The following is a 20,033-nucleotide window of genomic DNA, read 5'->3' as shown; positions in this document are numbered from 1 at the left end:
TGGTGGTTTCACACCTTTCACCCATTTGCCTGATGTCAACCATAACGAAATAATGCAGTTGGGAGACAGCATGTGCTTCAACAAAGAGGACAGAATGTAGAGAAAAATGAGGATTTATGTTTTGGGGTGGATGTGGAGGATATAATTGTTTTTTTCAAACATATCAAAGTAAGAGGAACTTAATTACGCTCAATGTGCTTGTAATGTTTAATGATCATTCAAAAAAAACAAAAAACTTTCTATCTCAATAACATTGCCAGGGGCAAGGCATGTCTATTTAGACATTGATGTGGAGTCTCCAAGACAAATACAGGATATTTATTCAGGATGGCCTCATGGGCATACAGTAGGCAGCGATGTTGTAGCTGTCAGAGTGGCCCCTCTATCCCTCTCCCGCCCTCTTTAGTAATGACTTTTCCCCTCTCTTCTCTGCCTCTTGCCTTTTTTTGCTGAAAAGAGGAGGGGCTGTCTAAGTAATTCAATACCTGCGCGATTCATGAATGTTACTGTAAGTTGCTGAACTCGCCCAGCAAGTGCAGTGGTTAAAACGCATTAGCAGACTGAAGCCGACAACATTGGCTGCATCTCTGCACAGCAGAAATCTTCTGCCCGGCTAGAAGGGGACATTTTTAAAGAGGTTAAAGTAGGAGAGAAATTAAAACCTGCACTAGAAAAAGAGTGGAGGACCGTGCACTGCTTCAAATGACTCCTTCAGGAGAATGAAAGAAGTAGCTGTGGGCTTTCTGCCATCCAACATGTCCTCAGAGGAGAGTGCCGTGAAAGACGTGGCTGAGAGTGAGATGGATTGTTCTGAGGGACTGGATGAGGTTGTCCTGGGGTGCATTCCCAGTCTGGATCCATTCCCACCCAGGGACTTCAGAGGGAAGTTTAAAAAGATGCGCCATAAGAAGAGGCCCACCATTCTTGAAAGTAGGTACTGCTGTGACTCTTTGAAGCCGGGGTAATCGTCTCAAGAATTTTGTTTTTAATCTGTGAGAAATGTGATTTTAGAAAAATGTGGTGCTCAGGCAATACCAGTGTTTCAGCCACTACTGCCATCGCTTTGTGAAAATCCTCACCTCCTCATAGTATTTGTCATAGTTACATAGGAATCTCATGGCTTGTTAATAATGGACTCAGACAATTGGGGAAAACATCACACACTTTATTTTATGTTGAGCTCACTGTCAACAATTACTTTGGTATCTGACCACACTTTAAAAAAGATTCTGTACATCTTATGTCTTCCACAAAATGAGCAACTAGTAAACAGCAACGACTTGAAATAAATGACTTAAATGACTAAAAGGACATGAAAGACCCCATTATGTGAGCAAAACAGAAGACGAAACGTGGGGCGCCAGGGGCAGAGAGAGTGTGCTCGAGGGAGTAAAGGGTTTCAACTTGATAACCAAAGAGATGGCTGAAGTGGACAGACATACCTCACATTCCTCACCTTCATCAGAGCTTGATAATGCGTCTAATAAGTGCTTAATGTGTTGGAGCCTTTAAGAGCCCACTTAAAGCCTAATTAAGAAAAGATGATTACAATCATTTTTATAGTCAGGAATGCATGTCTGATTTATTCATGTTCTATTTTGGAGTTTTGAGAGTAAACTTGAAGGCTGAAGAAGCTGCCAGCTGATCAAATCCAGTGTGCCAGCAAAATGTCACTGCTTTACCCAGATAATAGAGATATCCAAGTAAGGTGTTATACTATAAACACTGTATTTAAGTTTCATTAGAGTTGGACTAGGTCGGATATTTTCATGATATCCGCCAGCTTATTCACTATGTGTATTCTTCTGACCTGCTTTGACAGTTACGATATCTGTAAAGGCTTCACCACTTTATACTACGGTCTCTTCAAATCTCCATGAGAGACATGTCCATTAAGCAAGTTATTTCTGCCTCTCAAGTGATAAGACAAGTGGGACCTGTGTAACTTCTACTTTCACTGTTTTGGATTATTATATTATATAGATTATATTAAGGAGAAAGTTAGTGCCCCAAATAAACACTTTTACTACAGCACCCTTGCAGTGCAAGATTTTTGGAGATAAAGAGTTGATAAAAAAAAAGTTTATTATAGGCCTGAAAGTAAAACTTTAGTTTCGACATGATTTCAGCTACACACCTTTGAAGTCATTTGACTCTCATGAAACAACAGTGTGGTTGGTGTTCATGTGTTTTATTCTTTAATTCATTTAATTTAAATTCGGATGTCTCCATTTCTGCCTCTACTTTGACTTCTTCCTGTTGAGCAGCCTTGTTGAAATAAAATCCAGAATTAGTCATCTGTGGAATTCCATAACTTGTATATGGATATATGGAGTAGTGTAAACAGTTGTAATTATCATCACCATGTTAATTGTTATCAGTGTCAGTATGTGTAGCTGCCTTCTTAATGTCTTTACAAACTGGGGGTCGTGACCAATGAATGATGCCAAAAAGTGAAATACTCACCAGCAAACATTTAACATTAAAACTGTTTTGAAGTAACTATTTCAACTTTATTTTGAAAAAACAGTCACAAATTTGCATCACTGCCAGTATGAAGACCTTAATAGCCTTTAATGTTGTAGTTACAGTATCAGTTGCAACCTCAGAGTCTAATCACATCCTGCTGTTCTTGTTAGTGACCACTTACGGAACCACCTATGTGTTCAATTAGAATTTTGTTAATACAGCAACACAATATGAATTGTTGCATTGCCCCCCCCTTTTTTTAATGCTGATGTTGTAGATGCTCAGTGTCTTAATCTGTTATGCAGTGTGTTTGTGTCAGGAAATATGTCATAAATCACAACGTCACCTTTCTACACGGTGGTTTATTTATTTTGCGGTATAAAAAAAACATGCTGTGGGAGAGACTATACAGAAACATACTATAAATTATGTTACAAACAAAAATGCACTACAGACAGTAGATTACCACAGGAACACCGGGCAGTACCATCTTGGGTTTAGTCAGGACAACTGAGCCTCTGCAATGCGTGTTTACCAAACACTGCCAGCGCCGGTGATGGCTTCTCCATCACAGAGTGTGTTATGTAATCAAGGTCAAGTGACTGTCGCCTGATGGGACAGACAGAGTTCTGATAGGATTATACTAAGAGCACTGAGAGGCAGTAGAGGAAGGGGGATTGGACGATGCGGTAGTCCATATGGTTAAAGACATGCATCTGCTTTTCCCAAAATATTGTGAATATTGGATTTCATTTTTGCATGTTCATAAAAAGCAGCAGAAACGCTTATTTTCATTTCATTGTAGTTTGGATATGGTAAAAGGAATTTAATGGCATTCATAAAAAAGACAAAAAGGAAAATTCATCTTAAGCCAATTTTTTTAAGCAAAATTTCCTCTAACGTGTGGATTTGCTTTTTTCTTCGTTTTATATATTTGTAATTGAAATAGTTTTGAGTTTGAGCTGTTCAAAAGACAAACTAAGCAAGTTTAAAATGTTGTGTTTGTGAACTTTGTGATAGAGATGCTCCATTTCGTGACCCATGTTAGATCAACTGATCAATCCATTGATTGAAAATATAGCAGCTAGCCCGGTGGGTAATAAAAATGATGAGGAGTGGTATCCTATAAAAAAAATATTTAAAAAATATGTGCCAAAACAAAGGGAATGTACAACGTATAATGTAATTTGTATTTGACAGCTGTTTAAATTTGGAGCTGGGAAGAAGAAAACAAGATTACAAGCCATCAGTCAGCTGATGCTCCCCGTGCAGATCCTCTGTCTCCAGCTGATCCCATCTGCATGCTGACCACTTAAGTGTCTCCGTCTTTCTTCTTCTCTCCCAGATGCTCCCTATAATGTGTCACGCTTCCTCCATCTCCTCTGTCAGTGGTGGTGACCAGTCAGATTTTCCCAGTCTTGCTGAAAGACGCACAAGCCCAGCTCTGTCATCATTATCAGGCCCTGCACGCAGACAAACAGTAGTTATTATTAACCGCTCCGCTAAGAGGATTGCTTCCTGCACTCTCAGCCTCCGCGCAGTTATTTAAAGGGAGCTTGCATTGCCGCCCACTGCCTGCCACAGCTTTAGAGAGAGAGAGAGATAGAGAGAGCTAGATAGAGATAGAGAGAGAAAGAGCGAGAGAGAGTGGAGGGAAGGAGAGGGAGAGAGAGGGATGATAGCCAAGGACAGGACACAAGAGGAGGGGTAAAGCAGTGCTAGTGTGTTTTCTCAGGGTCTCGTCAGCACAGTATTGTGTGCGTCACTGAGAGGTGACAGCAGGCAATACCTGCTGGTCCCAGCTCTGCTGCTGCTGCTGCTGCTGCTGCTGCTGCTGCTGCTGCTGCTGCTGCTGGAGTGAAACCACAACTAGAAGGGGGACACTCATTTGAAAAGCTGCAGCCATGGCCAGCCAGCAGGACTCCGGCTTCTTTGAAATCAGCATCAAGTCCCTGCTGAAATCGTGGAGTGGAAGTGAGTAGTAGTTCATCTCTCGTTGTTGTTGATGTCTTGAGCTGACAGAGCTAACTGGCTGAGGAATACTCTACTCTACTGGGAGTATGACTTTGTGGCTTTATTTGTCCTGTCATTGCCTGTGACCAGGACATGCTGCTGCTCATGGAAGACTGAGCTGAGCATTGTTTTATTGTTCAGTATGCCATCAGATGCGATTTGGATGCATCTTATTTGACTATTAATAATAAAGCACCACATGGGAAACAGGTTTTTGCTTGTGTCTTAGCAACAGCCAGATACATAACTCTAGTTGGCCATCATTACAGAGGGACACAATGTCATGGTACAGAAAACATTACTCGGATTGACTTGTGCAGTTTAAACTCCACTGATAGTGATTCTGCATCTGATTTCTGCAACTTTATATTCTCGCTGTATTTCCCTCCAGTCTGTTTGTTGAGTTTCTGGCAGGGTCTAAATAGCTCTTAATAGGTGAGAGGACACAGTAATAGGATTAGTGGAGGTTCAGCTTGGTTGCATGTTCTGTCCAGAGCTCACAGCCTCACTACCTTTCACTGGGCCCAGGAGACTGGGATGACATGCCTTCCTGCTTCTGATCATGGCCTTCATTCTGTTTTATGTGAGACATGAGAGGTGGTCCACAGGGTGGATGCTAAAACCAGCGGAAAAGTGGAAAAACAGGCAGGAAACAGGAAATAGAACCTGAGCAGTTTGATAAAAAATTGTTCACCAGTAACTAAGGCAAAATGTGATGTGGCAGTATTTAACATCTAAAGTGAGAAAAGCTTGCAAGTCAGCTGCACCTCGCTGGCAGTGTGGCACCTTGTGTGTATCTACTGAATCTCAATGTAAAGAGATACCACCGAACGTGCTCTCCCTGTTTCACCCACTCAACATTGAGCCATCTCCTGATGATGTTGCATAATCCTCACAGTGGGTCACTTTGCTGAAGTGATAAAGGCACAAGCAGTAATTGTAGTGTATCAGCAGAAACACTTAAATGCATTTAACATTTCCATTCAATATGTGATCTCTAATCTCGTCTCTCTGCTTCCATTTGCACGAGCTGTTATGCAACCAGATGGCAACACAGACAGTGTGGTTAACAAATATTCATCTAAAAACATTAGGTTGGTAACAGTGCAATTGAACAAATATCTATTTAGTTATGTATTTATTTATTGTTTAAGATATACTGTAAGAAGATGAGGTTTTAATTTGTGCCAACAGTATTGTTTCCCTGCTGTCGGTCAGGGACTGTTTGCACAGTGACAGAGTTAACATCTCAAAACCCTTTCGACACTGGTCCTTAATAAGCCAGTGTGTCCAGCTCTAATAAAACAGTGACAAACAGCAGCACAGAACTGGCATTGTGCAGCAGCGGCATCGGGTCTGGTGTTCAAATTGCCTGAAGGCCAGTCCTCCCATCAGCCAATCAGAGCAGGGGATGAGCTGCTGGGAGCCGGGCACAGCAGTTCTCTCCTGATGAGTAGTCAAGCACGCTATTCAGTTTCCATTTCAATTCTCATAAATGCTCTTTTTTTGTTTAATTATTCATCTTTATTCTTTTTATTGTTAATTAAAATGTTAATGTTTAATTGATTTTTGTCTATTTTTTGTCAGTTTCTGTGTTCCATTTGGCCAAATCCTTTCATGTTTTAGCTTCATCTAGCAGTGCAGTGCTTCTGCTCTATTTTTGAGGAGATCAAAAAAAGTATTTCCACAGTAATTTAAATTGTAGCTAGAGGAATCCCTTGTATTTAGTTGGACAGATGCCGGCTTTTTAAAGTGGACTTATGGCCTGACCTGCTCTCTCGCAGCCGGCTGCCGATTCCAGCATAATATCAGTTTGCTAAAACAGAACTGAACGTAGTTTGAGACCCGTCATTTTCATCTGCTTTTCACAGAGGTCTGTCATAATTCTCTCACTTTCCCCATTCTCGAGACACTCAAATAGTGAATTTGTGATTATGTTTTAGTTGTTTTAGTTTTAAAATGTTGCTCCATCCATTGGCCATAGCTGTTGCCTCTATTTTGATAAATACTTCAGCAGAAATAGTTCCCGCTTAAACTCCGGAAATCATTTGAGTGGATTTGCAGCATTTATTGTAATAAAAATTATTGGGTATCCATTGAGTATTTTTAGCAAATTAAGTCCTAGATTAAATGGTCTCATAACCATTCACTTTCAATTTATTACATAAATATAGTCATTGGGGCACATCTGGCTAACAGGGAATCTGGTTATTTCCTTTGGCCTAAACCAGCCAACAACATTTTTTATTTCCTTTTAGTGGATCACTTTTTATTATTCCTAAATCTGGAAGAATAATAAATACATACTGTACAACAGTGGGAGGAAATAATCGTTACATAATTACATAGCATGCAATGCCCACTACTCACTCACAGAAATGCAGTGTCAGTGATTTTTTTCATACAGAAGCTCAACAAAGTGTTGCTGAATGTCGATATTGGAATTTCTGGTCCAGTTAAGAGGTCAGTGGTATCTAAATATCCACCCACTCTGTTCACAAGCGGCTGCTAAAGTGGCTGTTTACTCAGTGGAAATGTCTCTGTGGACTACATTATTTGTATGTGTGTGTCTGTGTATTTTGGCATATGCGTGCAAGAGAGACACTTACTAGTCTGTTTGCACTGTCCTCCAGGGAGTACCACCATGCTTAGGGTGTTTCCAGCATGGCGATGATGTAATGCATGCTGTGCCCGAGCTCCTTGTTTGCAGAGTCACATGTCGCATCTGAGACTTCGTACAACACCCAAAGCAACAGAAAATGGCTTGATATGCACACTGGTTCCTTTATGTATCTGTTATCTCCAGTTTAGGTCATTGACATGGGAACATTTGAATAAAATAATGAGTTGAATTAATTTTATTAAAAGTGTTGGACCCTGTAAAATGTTTTATAACTCAGATGTACTTGCATACAGACTCTCTGTTGCTGGGAAGTTACTCAAATCTTTGCCTTAATGACTGTAGATCTTCTTCTTTAAAGCCAAAGTTGTCAGTCCACACTTAAAGGGAAGTGTGGTGGAGCTGTGCCAGATCAAGAATGGTGTTTACACTCTGGTTGTCTGTACCTCGTGCTTCAGGATCACAGTTACGCAGGAAAGGGGAGGGCTGCTCTGGCAGTATAGTGTTTACCCCCGGATAAATATAGTCACACAACTATGCCACCATAGCATGTTGGACCTCATCACTGTGATGTGCCTCAGCTAAAAATTCCCGGCTGACCTTCACTCTTGGACGGCACCGGTTGGTCACAAGGCTAGAGGAAGCCATAGCAGAAGCAGCTCAGAGAGAAAGAGGGAGAGAGGGAGAGAGAGAGAGAGATCTAGAGATTGCGTGGTCTCCAGTACCAAACACTTACTCCCACTTTTTAAAACACACCCGCTGTTGGCTCTGTGCGCCATGGAAACTAAACCCAGGAGGACAGAGCCAGCTGACACACAAGACGTGGAAATTGTTGGATTTTACTAGCGAGCGTTTGTCTTGATTCAGGGCAATCCTGGATACCATATCCTCCTTCCCCACTATGGACGGGACAGCTGTGTGCTGGAGTAAGGCCAGCGTCATCAGCTTCATCAAGGGTCTGGGTAGGTGCTGAGTTGCCACGAGTGAGGGAAGCATGTTCTAAAAGCTGTCGAAGGTTGTCACACATGCTGGACATTCCTCGAAAGATGTCCCAATGCTTTGTGTCCTCAAAAGACCTGAAGAAGAAAACTTTTTTTCCTGTACCGAAGCGACTCTCCAGCTTCTATAACGCAGCTTTGTCAGTGCTACATACTCTAAAAGCAAAATGCTGATTGGACATTTGTGTAATATCTCAACTCCCCTTTTGTTCATTTTGTTTGTATTTTCCTTCAGCTACCTGTGAAGAGGTTTGAGTACAGTTTAGACAATTCATTAAAGCTGTCTTTAACCTCTCAGCCTTTTGAAATGCAGGAAAATCTTTCTGCTTTTTGATTCCTATTTTTGAAAAATAAGCATGAATCATTAAGTGAAAATGCTAATTATCTGAGACTTTGTTTATTACATATTTTAGCTTTTTGTTTAGTCACAACTTAACTAGATTCATAATGGCAACTGAATTTCAAGCCTTATCCGGCCTTCATATGTTGTATATGATACTCAGGCCTACAGTGGACATTAATTAATCTTTATTAACAGAACAGGCCAATGTCTAAAGATATTTTTATTACACTTTATACAAATAAATACTCTTCTTTCAAAAGTGTTTCAGATTTCTTAACATTTTTCGATAGGTGTGGTGGTCATCTTGGGCTACTTCAGTAATTGTTTACATATTTTTTTAATCTCACATTATTTTAGCCATTCAGCCCTTCGTATAACAGTCTCAGAATATGTAGAAAGGTGACATTTATTCTTTAGTCAGTTTCTATAATTTACACAGTAAAGAGACCAAAACCAAAAAGCTAACTACGCTGTCTGGTGTTTGATATATGATTTGGACAGAGGTACAGTAATGTGTACCTGATATAGTGCAGGCTGTACTTCACTGCTGCTGATGTGATTTCTGTTCAGTCATATTTATTACACACACACACACACACACAACTCTTTTACACTCTCCGAAGCTGAAGAAAATGTGGTTCTAACTGGTAGGCAGTAAATCTATTCTGTCCTCTGAATATTTGACACCAGATTTATTTGCAGCTGGTGAGTTTGACTTGTGGTTACAAGTTGCCGAGTTTCAGGCTAAATGAAAATGGCGCAGTTCTAATGAGATGTTTGTGTGCATTTCTTTACTATATTTAGCACTTTTGTATCTGGAGGTAGCAGAGTGAAACATGGAAGTAAAATATTAACTTGTGAGTGAGATAGTGTTTTTTTTTGGCCTCAGCCATCTGTAATTCAACGTGGGCCACATCATAACACTGGCCGAAGGATGGTCACATGCACAAGATTTTTGCTTCCCTCAAAGGGCAATGACATCTCTGGTACGAGATGAAAACACCAGCTGCCGGCCATGGTGTTTTAATTTCCATATGTACAGCGCAGTAGGAAAGAAAGAGCAGACTCGGGGCAGGCCGGTGCCCTCTGGACAGTCTTACTCAGGAATGCTCGACATGTTCGGAACTTTTTGTCCATGTTTGGAAACTTCTCAGCAATAGCCTCTTTGCTGATCTCTTTCTGTGAACAGAACTGTGGCTGATCCTGTCCCACTCATTTGTGTTTCACTTTACAAAAGTGTTTCCCATCTTGTGCCGTTTTCCACAGCCTCGCCCGTGGGGAACGGATACACTAAACCTCCACTCCCTCCAGTCTGCTGTCCTCAGGGAGAGAAAGGTCCCCCAGCAATGATGCCCATCAGCGTCGACCCGGAGAGCAAGCCGGGCGAGTATGTCCTCAAGAGCCTGTTCGCCAACTTCACCACCATGTCCGAGCACAAGATCCGCATCATCATGGCTGAGCCGCTGGTGAGTGGGCTCCTGAGGTTTACTGCTCTTGGTGTCATGTAGGGATTGGTTGTTATTGATCTGTTTAATTTATGAGCCTGGTAAAACAAAATCAAATTTCCACTGAGGACCCTTTCTTCAGTTAGACAAAAAACAAATATTGAAAAAATAATAATAACCATAACTATCGGGGATTTATTTTCTTGTTGCTGCCCCATTAATCATCTTGTGAGCTCCTGTCGATGTTCTGACTGCAAGATGCGAACCACAATAACGATGTCAGAGAGGAAGCCTGACAGAAAGGCCTGAAATACCTGTTTTGGTTGTAATGAATTACAAACTGTGGTGGAAGGATTTAGATCCCGTACTTAAAACACTTTAAAATACTCGTGTACAAGTAAAATAAATCAAAAGTAATGACAGTTACTAAAGGACCTGAAGAAATCTAAGATACATTTTTATCAGGGACTTTTTTTTTTTTTTTCTTTTTTTTTTAACGGTCAAAATGGCTGTTCAGGATTTTGTTTTGTGACTGATAGCCAATAGTTGCTACAAACTCGATGGGGGATTTACAAATGCTTTCTGTATGTATGATGATTTGTCGATTGATAACTATATATTCGACAGTTAATGTGATGTAAATATAAAATATTTGCTTATTCCAAACTCTCCAAGCTGAGGACTTGAAGCTTTTTGTTCGAGTTCTGGTCTGTTGGTCGGACAGCACAGGACATTTGACAAAATGAAAACTTTAACTCTCGGAAAATAAGATGGACATTTTATACTTTTATCTAATATTATATTGACCAAACAATTAATTAATTAATTGAAAAAATAAATACCTGATATTTTGATTAGTAAACTACTTGCAGCCTGAATATTATTTGTATGTCTTTCCCTAAATAATCATTTGCATTTGAAACTGACCAATAACCTTGTCTTTTCTAGTTATTGTTTTCTGACTTTGTCTTAATATCGTAACTGAAGATGCTGAAAAATGGTCATTTCTGGCAAAGCAGATGAAGGTAAAAGCTGCCAACAAAATCCCCAAGAGACTTTTTGTCCGGTGGAGGTTGGAGCCTGTCGATACTGCCAACAACAGCTGTCATAAATAATTCTGTTGACAGACATTTAGGCAGGTGGGGAAGAGACACTGTGTGTTCATGTGGGCGCCACTCACCACCTGCTCCGAGAACCATGTTAGTATCGTCCACTGACAAATCAGCTAAAGATGATCAAGTGATGTATATTACAAGGAGAAATCAAAACATGAACTAAAATACATTCAGCTGTCATGTCTATACATTTTGCTTTAAGGCACCGTTGCATTGTTTACCAGCAGTAGTTACACATGTCTGATACCCTGTGGGTTTACTTGTGGCCTTTCTTGTGCCTGTTGTGGACATGCTGTCTGGAGTTTTAGGGACTGTGATTTATAGGGAGTTGTTAGTCTCCGGCCTCAGCCTGCAGGGAAGTGTTAATTACCTCAGAGAAAGTGTGTAGCCCCTCGTTTGGTTGTAATTCCCTTCAGAGGACTGCAGGGACGATCTCTCTGGTTGTTTTTCCTCTCAGAGGCTGTGAAATTTGTTTTAGCCTGACCTTGTCGATATTGGTATATAGTTCATCCTCATCATTTAGGAGAGTTTGTTTAACAGAATCTATCATGTTCAATAGTCAGTAGTCTGTATTCGTTTTTCAAACACAAATATATATTGAATAGGTCAATTAAGAACATATAAATGATAACTAAGTCACAGTAAATAAACAGTAAAATATGCTGTAAATGTGTGAGATGATTTGGTACAGTGTTGGTGTAGGGCGGTAAAATCCATAAAAGTCAGGCAGTCTAACAGGCATTGACTTGTCTGTCATTGTAGCACAGATGGGCTCCTCGGATGCAAGCATTTGTCTAAAAACTAAAAGGTTCATCAGACCATGGGGCTTAGCTGGTGTTCCAGCTGCAAGAGAGAGAGCGACATCAACATCCCACGTAATGTCAGTGGCACACATAGTAGACACTTAGCTACTTTGGATTAATCAGCAAGTCAGCGCTGTGATTTGCTGTCGAGCCGATGAGACGGCAAAGGGATGTGTCTGGAAGAGCAGAGCAGCAAAAAAGTCAAAGAAAGCAGATGCTTTGATTTGTGCAAGACTAGATTAGGTGGCAACTGTGGGTTAAGTGCAGATATAAACGGTCTCTTATAACTTGTGTGTTATAGATACATCAGTCAGACCAGTGTTGTGGGCTGGAGCATTCCCTGCTGAAGCTGCATTAAATATCTTTGAAAAAACTCAAATGAAACCATTGAAGTAATTTTATTGATTTATCCTAATTTAATTTTGTTAGCATTTCTCAGAAGATTACAAGTACATGTTCAGGGAGGGAGTTTTATTTGTAGATTAAAGATTAAACCAGATATATTTTATGAAGCTAAAATGTGTTTTTTTGAGACTATTTAGCCAGTTTACAAACACACAAATTTGAAGCTTTGTTTTAGAGTTTTACGTAAGTTGTATAAATCCCAGAAAGCAGAGAGTGACGGGTTGCGAAGAATTTTCATTTTCATGACACACCGCCCTGATTAACAGCCGCTAACATCTAAACCTATTCAGCTTTCGTTTATTAATAAATAGGATGTGCAATTATTGAACTGATGTCACACAGAAGTCAAGAAGCCATGTACAGGACTGTCCTTTCAGCAGGAGATAAGTATATGGAGCCTAAATCCCTCTTTATCTCAGATGATAGAAGACTGTAATAATGGGAGCTGTCATGAATGTCCTATCTCCAATGCTGTATGTGACCCGGCCTGCTCACTGATTGATGGCTCTCTCATTAACTGGGCTGCGATGAGTTCCTGTTCAAAAATACTCCACAGTCTTCAGACAGGGCTGACGGAGTTATGAACTTCAGGAAAACTCCCCAAAAACTTTTCTCCTTTTTGTTTTATATAATTAAGTAAACATACAAAGTTGAAAATGTTCTTTTGTTTTTTTGTTTTGTTTTCAGGAAAAGCCATTAACAAAGTCACTACAGAGGGGAGAAGATCCTCAGTTTGACCAAGTAAGTGCAGAGAAATATTGAGGGTTTGGACACTGTTTACTAAACAAACTATTCATTTCACCAGTACATGAGATGATATTTGTATCTTTCATGAAAACCTTCACGTTACCATATAAAAGACCATTAAACAACCGTGTTGCTTCTCCCTATGAGTTTCTTGGCCCATTAATCTTAAACACTGCTCTAGTCTGATGCCCTGCAACATGAAAGTGTCGATGGCTGAAAGCCTCGCTCACATCCCAAAGGTCTTTCAGATCCCATCAAGGGCAGGAGTGTTTACCTTGAGAACTGGCACTGGCTCTGCACTAGGTGTGTCCAGCAGGTCTGTGGCTTTGCAGAGAAGGCCCTTTCACAGCCACAGAGGTGTGTTTGTGCTGCTGCGCGAGGCCATTCAGCAGCCACACAGAGCCAGGATTCTTCTGCAGCCTCGTGCTGAATGAAGGGCTCGCTGTGTTCCTCAGTCCGACCAGACTCTCCTCCCTTCCTGTGTGCCCGGCCCGGCCCGTTCCTTCCGTTCCCTCTCCCTCCCCAAAGACCGAGGGAGGCTGGCCCATGGGCACCTTTTCTTACTGCATAGCCCCAACGAGGTCCAGCTCACCATTCAATCTCAGTTCTCGCCCTTAATGTAATTTAAGTTTTGCTTTAAAGCTGCCTCATTTTTCTCAAATCCGTTTTGCATTTAAGTTTTGGAAACATGATGAAATGTCAATAAATCATCATGTGCTGTTGTAATTTTTGTTGAAATTGCTGTGCAAATAAACAAAGGAAACCGATCGCTATCTCTTACTTTGGACTGTTAACTGCTAAACACTAATGTGCATTTGAACGACGTATGTGTTGCTTTTTCAGTTAATCAGCACCATGAGCTCTCTGGCTGAATACAGTCTCCCCTCCATCCTGCGCACTTTGTTCGACTGGTACAAAAGACAGAACGGACTGGAGGAGGAGCTGCACGAGTACCGGCCGAGAGCCAACACCAAGTCCAAAAAGTGAGCTTCATTAAGCCGCATTCAGTGTGTCACCTGTAGAAAATTAAAAAAACAAAACAATGCCAAGCTCACATGTCCTGAATGATTTCAGCAAACCTGTTCCTCTTGTGTTTCCTCTCCCTTACAGCGATGAACAGCAGAGAGATTATCTACTTGAACGGAGGGATTTGGCCATTGACTTCATCTTCTCTCTTGTACTCATAGAAGTTTTGAAACAGGTGACTCAACTCAACTTTGTAGTCCACAAAAGCTACTTCAATTATTATTTGATGATATAAAACTCATATAAGTAGAGCTTCTTTAATTTCATGCTGCTGACAGAATAAACATTCCAATGGTGCTATTTTTTGAATATCTTTTTTCCAGCGTTCATTCTGTTGATATTATGTCTCCTGATTCTGAACTAGATGTCGCTCTACCCGGCCCTCGACAGTTTGGTCAATGAAGTCATTAACTTAGCCTTTAAGCACTTTAGATACAAAGAGGGGTAAGCTCTCATCTTTTCCAGCACGTTTTATTTCTTCTTCTTTTTTTTTTTTTCAGTTTCTCTTAAGTTTTTCTTTTCTCTGTCTTATATTGTTTTTCCCCACAGGTATCATGGTCCTAACACTGGCAACATGCACACTGTAGCAGACCTCTATGCTGAAGTCATAGGAGTATTAGCCCAGTCCAAGTAAGTGTACATGATTGAATGTTATTGTTTTTTTCCCTCATCCACATCTTTCTTCATTGGATGTCAAGTCTTTTTTCTCTGCTTTGTTGGGGTTTGGTGTCGTGCCACATCACATCAGTGTGTTGCCTTTTTGGAAACATTCCCCAGTTCAAGAGACTGGAACGCACTGCAGCAAGGACACACTTTGAGACAGGTCCCCTTCACACCAAACTAGGACTGGAAATTGATGTCTGTTTATTTGAAGTTTTAAGATCATTGCAGCAAGGAACAAAACCTTAAAAACAAGAGAGATTTGGTGGGTCAGCATGCTGCATACCTCATTTCCAAAGTGTGTTCTCCTCAATTTCCCGCAGGAGATACTTCATTAAGAGACTTATACGTACATCTTTACTTTTCTGTGAGGTCAAGAAAGAAAGAAAAAGGTTAAAGATGTAACCATTAAACTAAAATTAGTTATTTTTGGGGGATCTTTAGTGAGGTTGGTGCTGTTTAAATAAGCTTTAATGTGCTAATATATAATAAACTATTTCCCTTCACATGACGAAGATGCAGAAACAGCTGTATTCACTTTCCTTCAAATACAGCACTAGCCAACAGGGAGGAGGTTAAGAAGGGTTCATATGAGCACCATGATAAATTATCTTCTAAATTTAGACCAGCTGAAGAATCCCTTCTCTGGTTCAATTTGGGAAAAGGATCAGGTGCTGGACAAGGATTTAATCTTGAAGCACAGACTCGCTGTCTGCATGCAGAGGGTGAGACGCGGGGGATGGTATTTTTGGGAGATGGGCACCCTGAATATTGTCACCGTTTGCTCTCCGAGTCACATCAAGGGCTGATTTTGGATTTGTCTGACTGAGCTGTGCTGGCATTTCTTTATATAGAATCTTATGTGGTTATTTATTTTTTCTCAGGTTTCCTGCTGTGAAGAAAAAGTTTATGACTGAGCTAAAGGAGCTGCGGCAGAAAGAGCAGAGTCCATATGTAGTCCAGAGTACCATTAGCCTCATCATGGGGGTCAAGTTATTCCGAATAAAGATGTATCCCGTCGAGGATTTTGAAGCCTCTTTTCAGTTCATGCAGGTACAACTGACCTCAATAACTGAATAATATTTCAGTCTTTTGAATAGGTTCCAAATGTCTTTCATACATGTAATCTGATACAGTAAAAACGTATTTATGTTCAAATGTTTATTCGGTCTTTTTTTGTTGTTCATTTATTGGCTGTCTTTTGAATTTTGTGTTTTAAAACTTTTATGTTCCAATATCACTGTTGTGCTAGAAATTGTGCATAAATTATCAGTATCGTAAAAATGTGCTGTCCTTTTTGCTCTGTCATGTAGTTTGTGGATTACATACGCATACCATAGCACACTAATACATTAAGTTAAACCATGTACTACTCTTTTTCGCAGGAGTGTGCCCATTTTTTTCTGGAAGTCAAAGACAAGGACATTAAACATGCCTTGGCTGGCCTCTTTGTTGAGATTCTGGTTCCTGTCGCAGCGGTAGGTTTTTTTGTTTTATAAATGTCGTATGCTCTACACAATAATTCATTTAAATAGAAAAATATCACCACAGTGGAGAGGATTGTCTCTTTTCATGTGACCCGGTGTGACACTGTCTTAGGCTGTGAAAAACGAGGTGAACGTCCCGTGCTTGAGGAACTTTGTGGACAGCTTGTACGACACAACCCTGGACTTGTCCTCCAGAAAGAAGCACTCACTGGTTAGTAACAGACCAGAAAACAAATTTGACACTGATTGTTGGGTGTGTTTGTTTTGTGCATGCCTCTGTTTTCACTCTAACACTCTGCTCCATACTTACATTGCTCAGATGCCTCTGGGCTCTGTGAATCGTCAAGGTCACGCTTGTGTAATGTTATTTTACAACATTACTGTCCACACAATAATTTATGAGGGAAGACAGGCTGCTATTTCAAAGCATAAAACAAGAGCATGAAAGCCATACAGTATATATAAGCTATCTGAAGTTCCTTCCCCCTACAGTGTCTTCAATAAAACATTTCCCCACCGTAGTTCACAGGGGCATAGAAAAACAACAACAACCCTTATGAAATAGCAGTTCGCTCCTACAGACGTTAACATTCCCCAGAGGCAGGAATAATGACTGAAAGCTACATTTTACGAGAGATGCATCATCAGCAAAAAGCATAAAGAATGAGAAAACCTCCTTAGGCAACTGGTTCAAAATACATCTATGGAGACATGGCTCAGAGATAACTTATAACTGTCCACATGCTCAAATATTTTACATAGAGACTGTAAGTGTTTTGTCATTTTTAAGTCAATATGAAGCTCTTTTAACAAAATAGTATATGAATAGACAACCTTAACACTTGCTGTCCTCTGTTCAGGCTTTTTACCCACTGGTGACCTGCCTGCTGTGTGTCAGCCAGAAACAGTTCTTCCTCAACAGATGGCATGTTTTCCTGAACAACTGCCTCTCCAATCTGAAGGTAATGTAACCTGGAAACCAGCAGCCAGCTAGTCTTTTTGTAAAAATGTTTTTTATCCTAGTCAAACAGAAGTGTGTTAATCTACACTGTTATTTGGTATTTTATTGTATTCATGCAGCATAGTTACTATATTACCTAACATAAACTGCCTTTCAGGCTGGAGCTTGTTGTAAAATGGTGCTGTCATTGACTTTCTTTTGTAATTCTGTTACAGAGTCGAGACCCGAAAATGGCTCGAGTTGCACTGGAGTCCTTGTATCGCTTGTTGTGGGTCTACATGATCAGAATCAAGTGTGAGAGCAACACTGCAACACAGGGGTAAAAATCTTTCAACTCTTTGTTTTTGTATTCATATTTTTCCTTGAATTGTTTCCAGAGAGCAAAAATAAGAATGTTTTTACAGTGTTTTTATGTCTTAATAGATACCTATGAAAATCTGATGACACTTAACATACACTATACAAAATTTTAGCACAAAAAATATTTGTGAACAATTTCCTAGGATTTAGGGTAAGAATGGAAAAGTAAATTTAAGTAGGAGCTTTATCGACAAGTTTATCTGCAGCTTGCAGATGTTATTTTTAGCCTGAGCTCACTTGATGAATCCCAGACGGGCCCAGCCAGACTTTTTAAATGTGTTAATTAGGCCCGAAATAAATGTCTTAAAATAAACTGCCTTTCAAGGAATAGAGTCCTATACAAAACTTTTAAACGCCTGCTCAACATATTTCCATAATGTGTTCTTCACATTCTGTCCACAGCCGCCTCAACACCATCGTAACAACACTCTTCCCCAAAGGATCCCGCAGTGTGGTACCAAGAGACATGCCCCTTAATATCTTTGTCAAAATCATCCAGTTCATTGCACAGGTAAACACATGTGTATACTATACTGTCAGCAGACATCATATTTAATATCAAAACGTTCAGATAAAACCAAAATGATTAGTGATCGTTGTGACTTCGCCAGATGATCTTATTAAACACATTTTGACTTGTTTCGTTACAGGAACGACTGGATTTCGCAATGAAAGAGATTATTTTTGACCTTCTCTGTGTAGGAAAACCTGCAAAAGCCTTTAGTCTTAATCCTGAAGTACGTATTCAACATTCAACTTTTGTTTACATGGTTGTTTAGACTTGGCTCATAGTAAAATTGAAAAACAAACCCCTTTTTTTTTAAATTTAGAAGTAATTATACTTTGTATTTCTCTGATAAAGTGTCCTGATTTCCTCACATTAATTCAGAGTTTAGAGGGAAAAGGTCATTCCTCCTACTTTCAGCTGGTTATCTTTTAAAGTAAATGTGAAATCCTATAGACATAATAATGCAACATCGATAATTGCCAGCTTATCGTTTCTCCCTGTCCAGAGAATGAATATTGGTCTGAGAGCATTCCTGGTCGTAGCCGATAAACTGCAGCAGAAGGACGGAGAGCCTCCCATGCCGAACACTGGTTGCACTTTGCCCTCTGGGAACACACTCCGAGTGAAGAAGACATACCTGAGCAAAACGCTGACAGATGAGGAGGCCAAAGTCATTGGTAAGGGGGACAGAGCAGTGGCAGGAATGTGGAAAATGTCATGGTTTCGCTGATTCACAAAGCTGTTAGTCCTAGGACACACTGCCTGTGTGTGTGTGTGTGTGTGTGTGTGTGTGTGTGTGTGTGTGTGTGTGTGTGTGTGTGTGTGTGTGTGTGTGTGTGTGTGTGTGTGTGTGTGTGTGTGTGTGTGTGTGTGTGTGTGTGTGTGTGTGTGTGTGTGTGTGACTGTGTCCACACCAGCTGCAGTTGGAATCAAATGGACATTTGCAGATGAGTTATCGTGATATCAACAGATGTTTCTCTGTCGTCTTCCACAGGTATGTCACAGTATTATTTTCATGTGCGGAAGGCTATTGACAACATCCTCAGACACCTGGACAAGGAGGTGGGACGCTGCATGATGATGACTAACGCTCAGATGTTGAACAAGGAGCCTGAGGACATGATCACGTAAGTGCACATGTTCACTCTTTGTCATTTTAGCTGACAAAAAATTTAAGTTGGCAAAAGTCCAGAATGACTCAACAGAGGCGTGTTTAATGCACCTTCTTTAATTCAAATTCACTTATCGACTGACAGTTGAGCACACTAACCAAAAAAAGCCTTAAAATCTGACCTTTTCAGAGGCGAAAGGAAGCCTAAGATCGACTTGTTTAGGACATGTGTTGCTGCCATTCCTCGGATCCTGCCCGATGGGATGTCCAAGCCAGAGCTCATAGACCTGCTCTCTCGGTGAGTTATTCCTTCATAAGGAAAGCCAAGATTTTGCTGCATAACCTTGTTGCCTGATAAGACAATTTCTTTGAGATGTTATCAACTGTTATTAATGTTTATTTAAAAAAAAAAAAATTAAAAAAAACTCCCAAATTGTTGACCGACTCAAATACCATGCAGCCTAAACCTGTATTAAATGTTACAACAGTTTGTTTAACCTGGTTTGTATAAAGTTATTTTCACAAGATATTCACACATCAGGGTCAGGACTTCAGCAGTATTTTCAAAGGAGGAGATTTTGTATTATAAATTAGAAACAATGTAAATTTAAATACATTTTTTTTATTTTATTTTTTTTATATATATAAAACTTCAAAACATTTAGAATCAGCAACCTATTTCAATATAATTGTATTTACATTAGCTTTCATATACATTAGCAGCAGTTTAAATAGCTGATAGATAAGCAGATAAGCAGTTTTCTGTTTCTGAAGGTAAAAGGGAGAGCTCAAATTACATTTACTGTATTCCAGACTTGAAACACCTGAATGTTTGACCACTCTTATTATTTTAAGCTACAGGTGAATTTAAGATGATTGAGTTAAAGAATTGCCCCTACTGGACCAGTTTCTTAATGACTGATTTGTTCCTGAGATTGCACTGAAATCTGGCCTGCCAAGAA

At 40.1% G+C, this 20,033-nt stretch overlaps 1 protein-coding gene across 3 annotated transcripts in view; it reads left to right on the top strand.

The window, feature by feature from the left end:
- Window positions 1–590: 590 nt before the first annotated feature.
- The window catches only part of frya (furry homolog a (Drosophila)), a 42,488-nt gene continuing 23,045 nt past the window's right edge, over window positions 591–20,033 (top strand). The window contains exons 1-17 of one of the 3 annotated variants that reach the window (XM_069707279.1): window positions 591–930; window positions 9,710–9,909; window positions 12,899–12,952; window positions 13,802–13,941; window positions 14,069–14,159; window positions 14,349–14,428; window positions 14,534–14,614; window positions 15,529–15,697; window positions 16,030–16,122; window positions 16,244–16,342; window positions 16,992–17,093; window positions 17,308–17,411; window positions 17,855–17,963; window positions 18,103–18,189; window positions 18,466–18,637; window positions 18,955–19,087; window positions 19,262–19,369. In XM_069707279.1, the coding sequence (XP_069563380.1) occupies window positions 720–930; window positions 9,710–9,909; window positions 12,899–12,952; window positions 13,802–13,941; window positions 14,069–14,159; window positions 14,349–14,428; window positions 14,534–14,614; window positions 15,529–15,697; window positions 16,030–16,122; window positions 16,244–16,342; window positions 16,992–17,093; window positions 17,308–17,411; window positions 17,855–17,963; window positions 18,103–18,189; window positions 18,466–18,637; window positions 18,955–19,087; window positions 19,262–19,369 (2,033 nt within the window). In that variant the 5' untranslated portion in view covers window positions 591–719. Of the gene's footprint in view, window positions 931–3,399; window positions 4,444–9,709; window positions 9,910–12,898; window positions 12,953–13,801; window positions 13,942–14,068; window positions 14,160–14,348; window positions 14,429–14,533; window positions 14,615–15,528; window positions 15,698–16,029; window positions 16,123–16,243; window positions 16,343–16,991; window positions 17,094–17,307; window positions 17,412–17,854; window positions 17,964–18,102; window positions 18,190–18,465; window positions 18,638–18,954; window positions 19,088–19,261; window positions 19,370–20,033 lie in introns of those variants that run through there. The other 2 variants (XM_069707281.1, XM_069707280.1) reach the window with 2 other exon arrangements.

The sequence above is a fragment of the Brachyistius frenatus genome, unplaced genomic scaffold, assembly GCF_029030835.1.
Source record: "Brachyistius frenatus isolate BFR_SWC_R1_liver_20210118 unplaced genomic scaffold, ASM2903083v1 Contig_68, whole genome shotgun sequence".
NCBI lineage: Eukaryota > Metazoa > Chordata > Actinopteri > Embiotocidae > Brachyistius > Brachyistius frenatus.
Note: the sequence above shows the minus strand (reverse complement) of the source record. Positions and strands in the feature narration are given on the sequence as shown.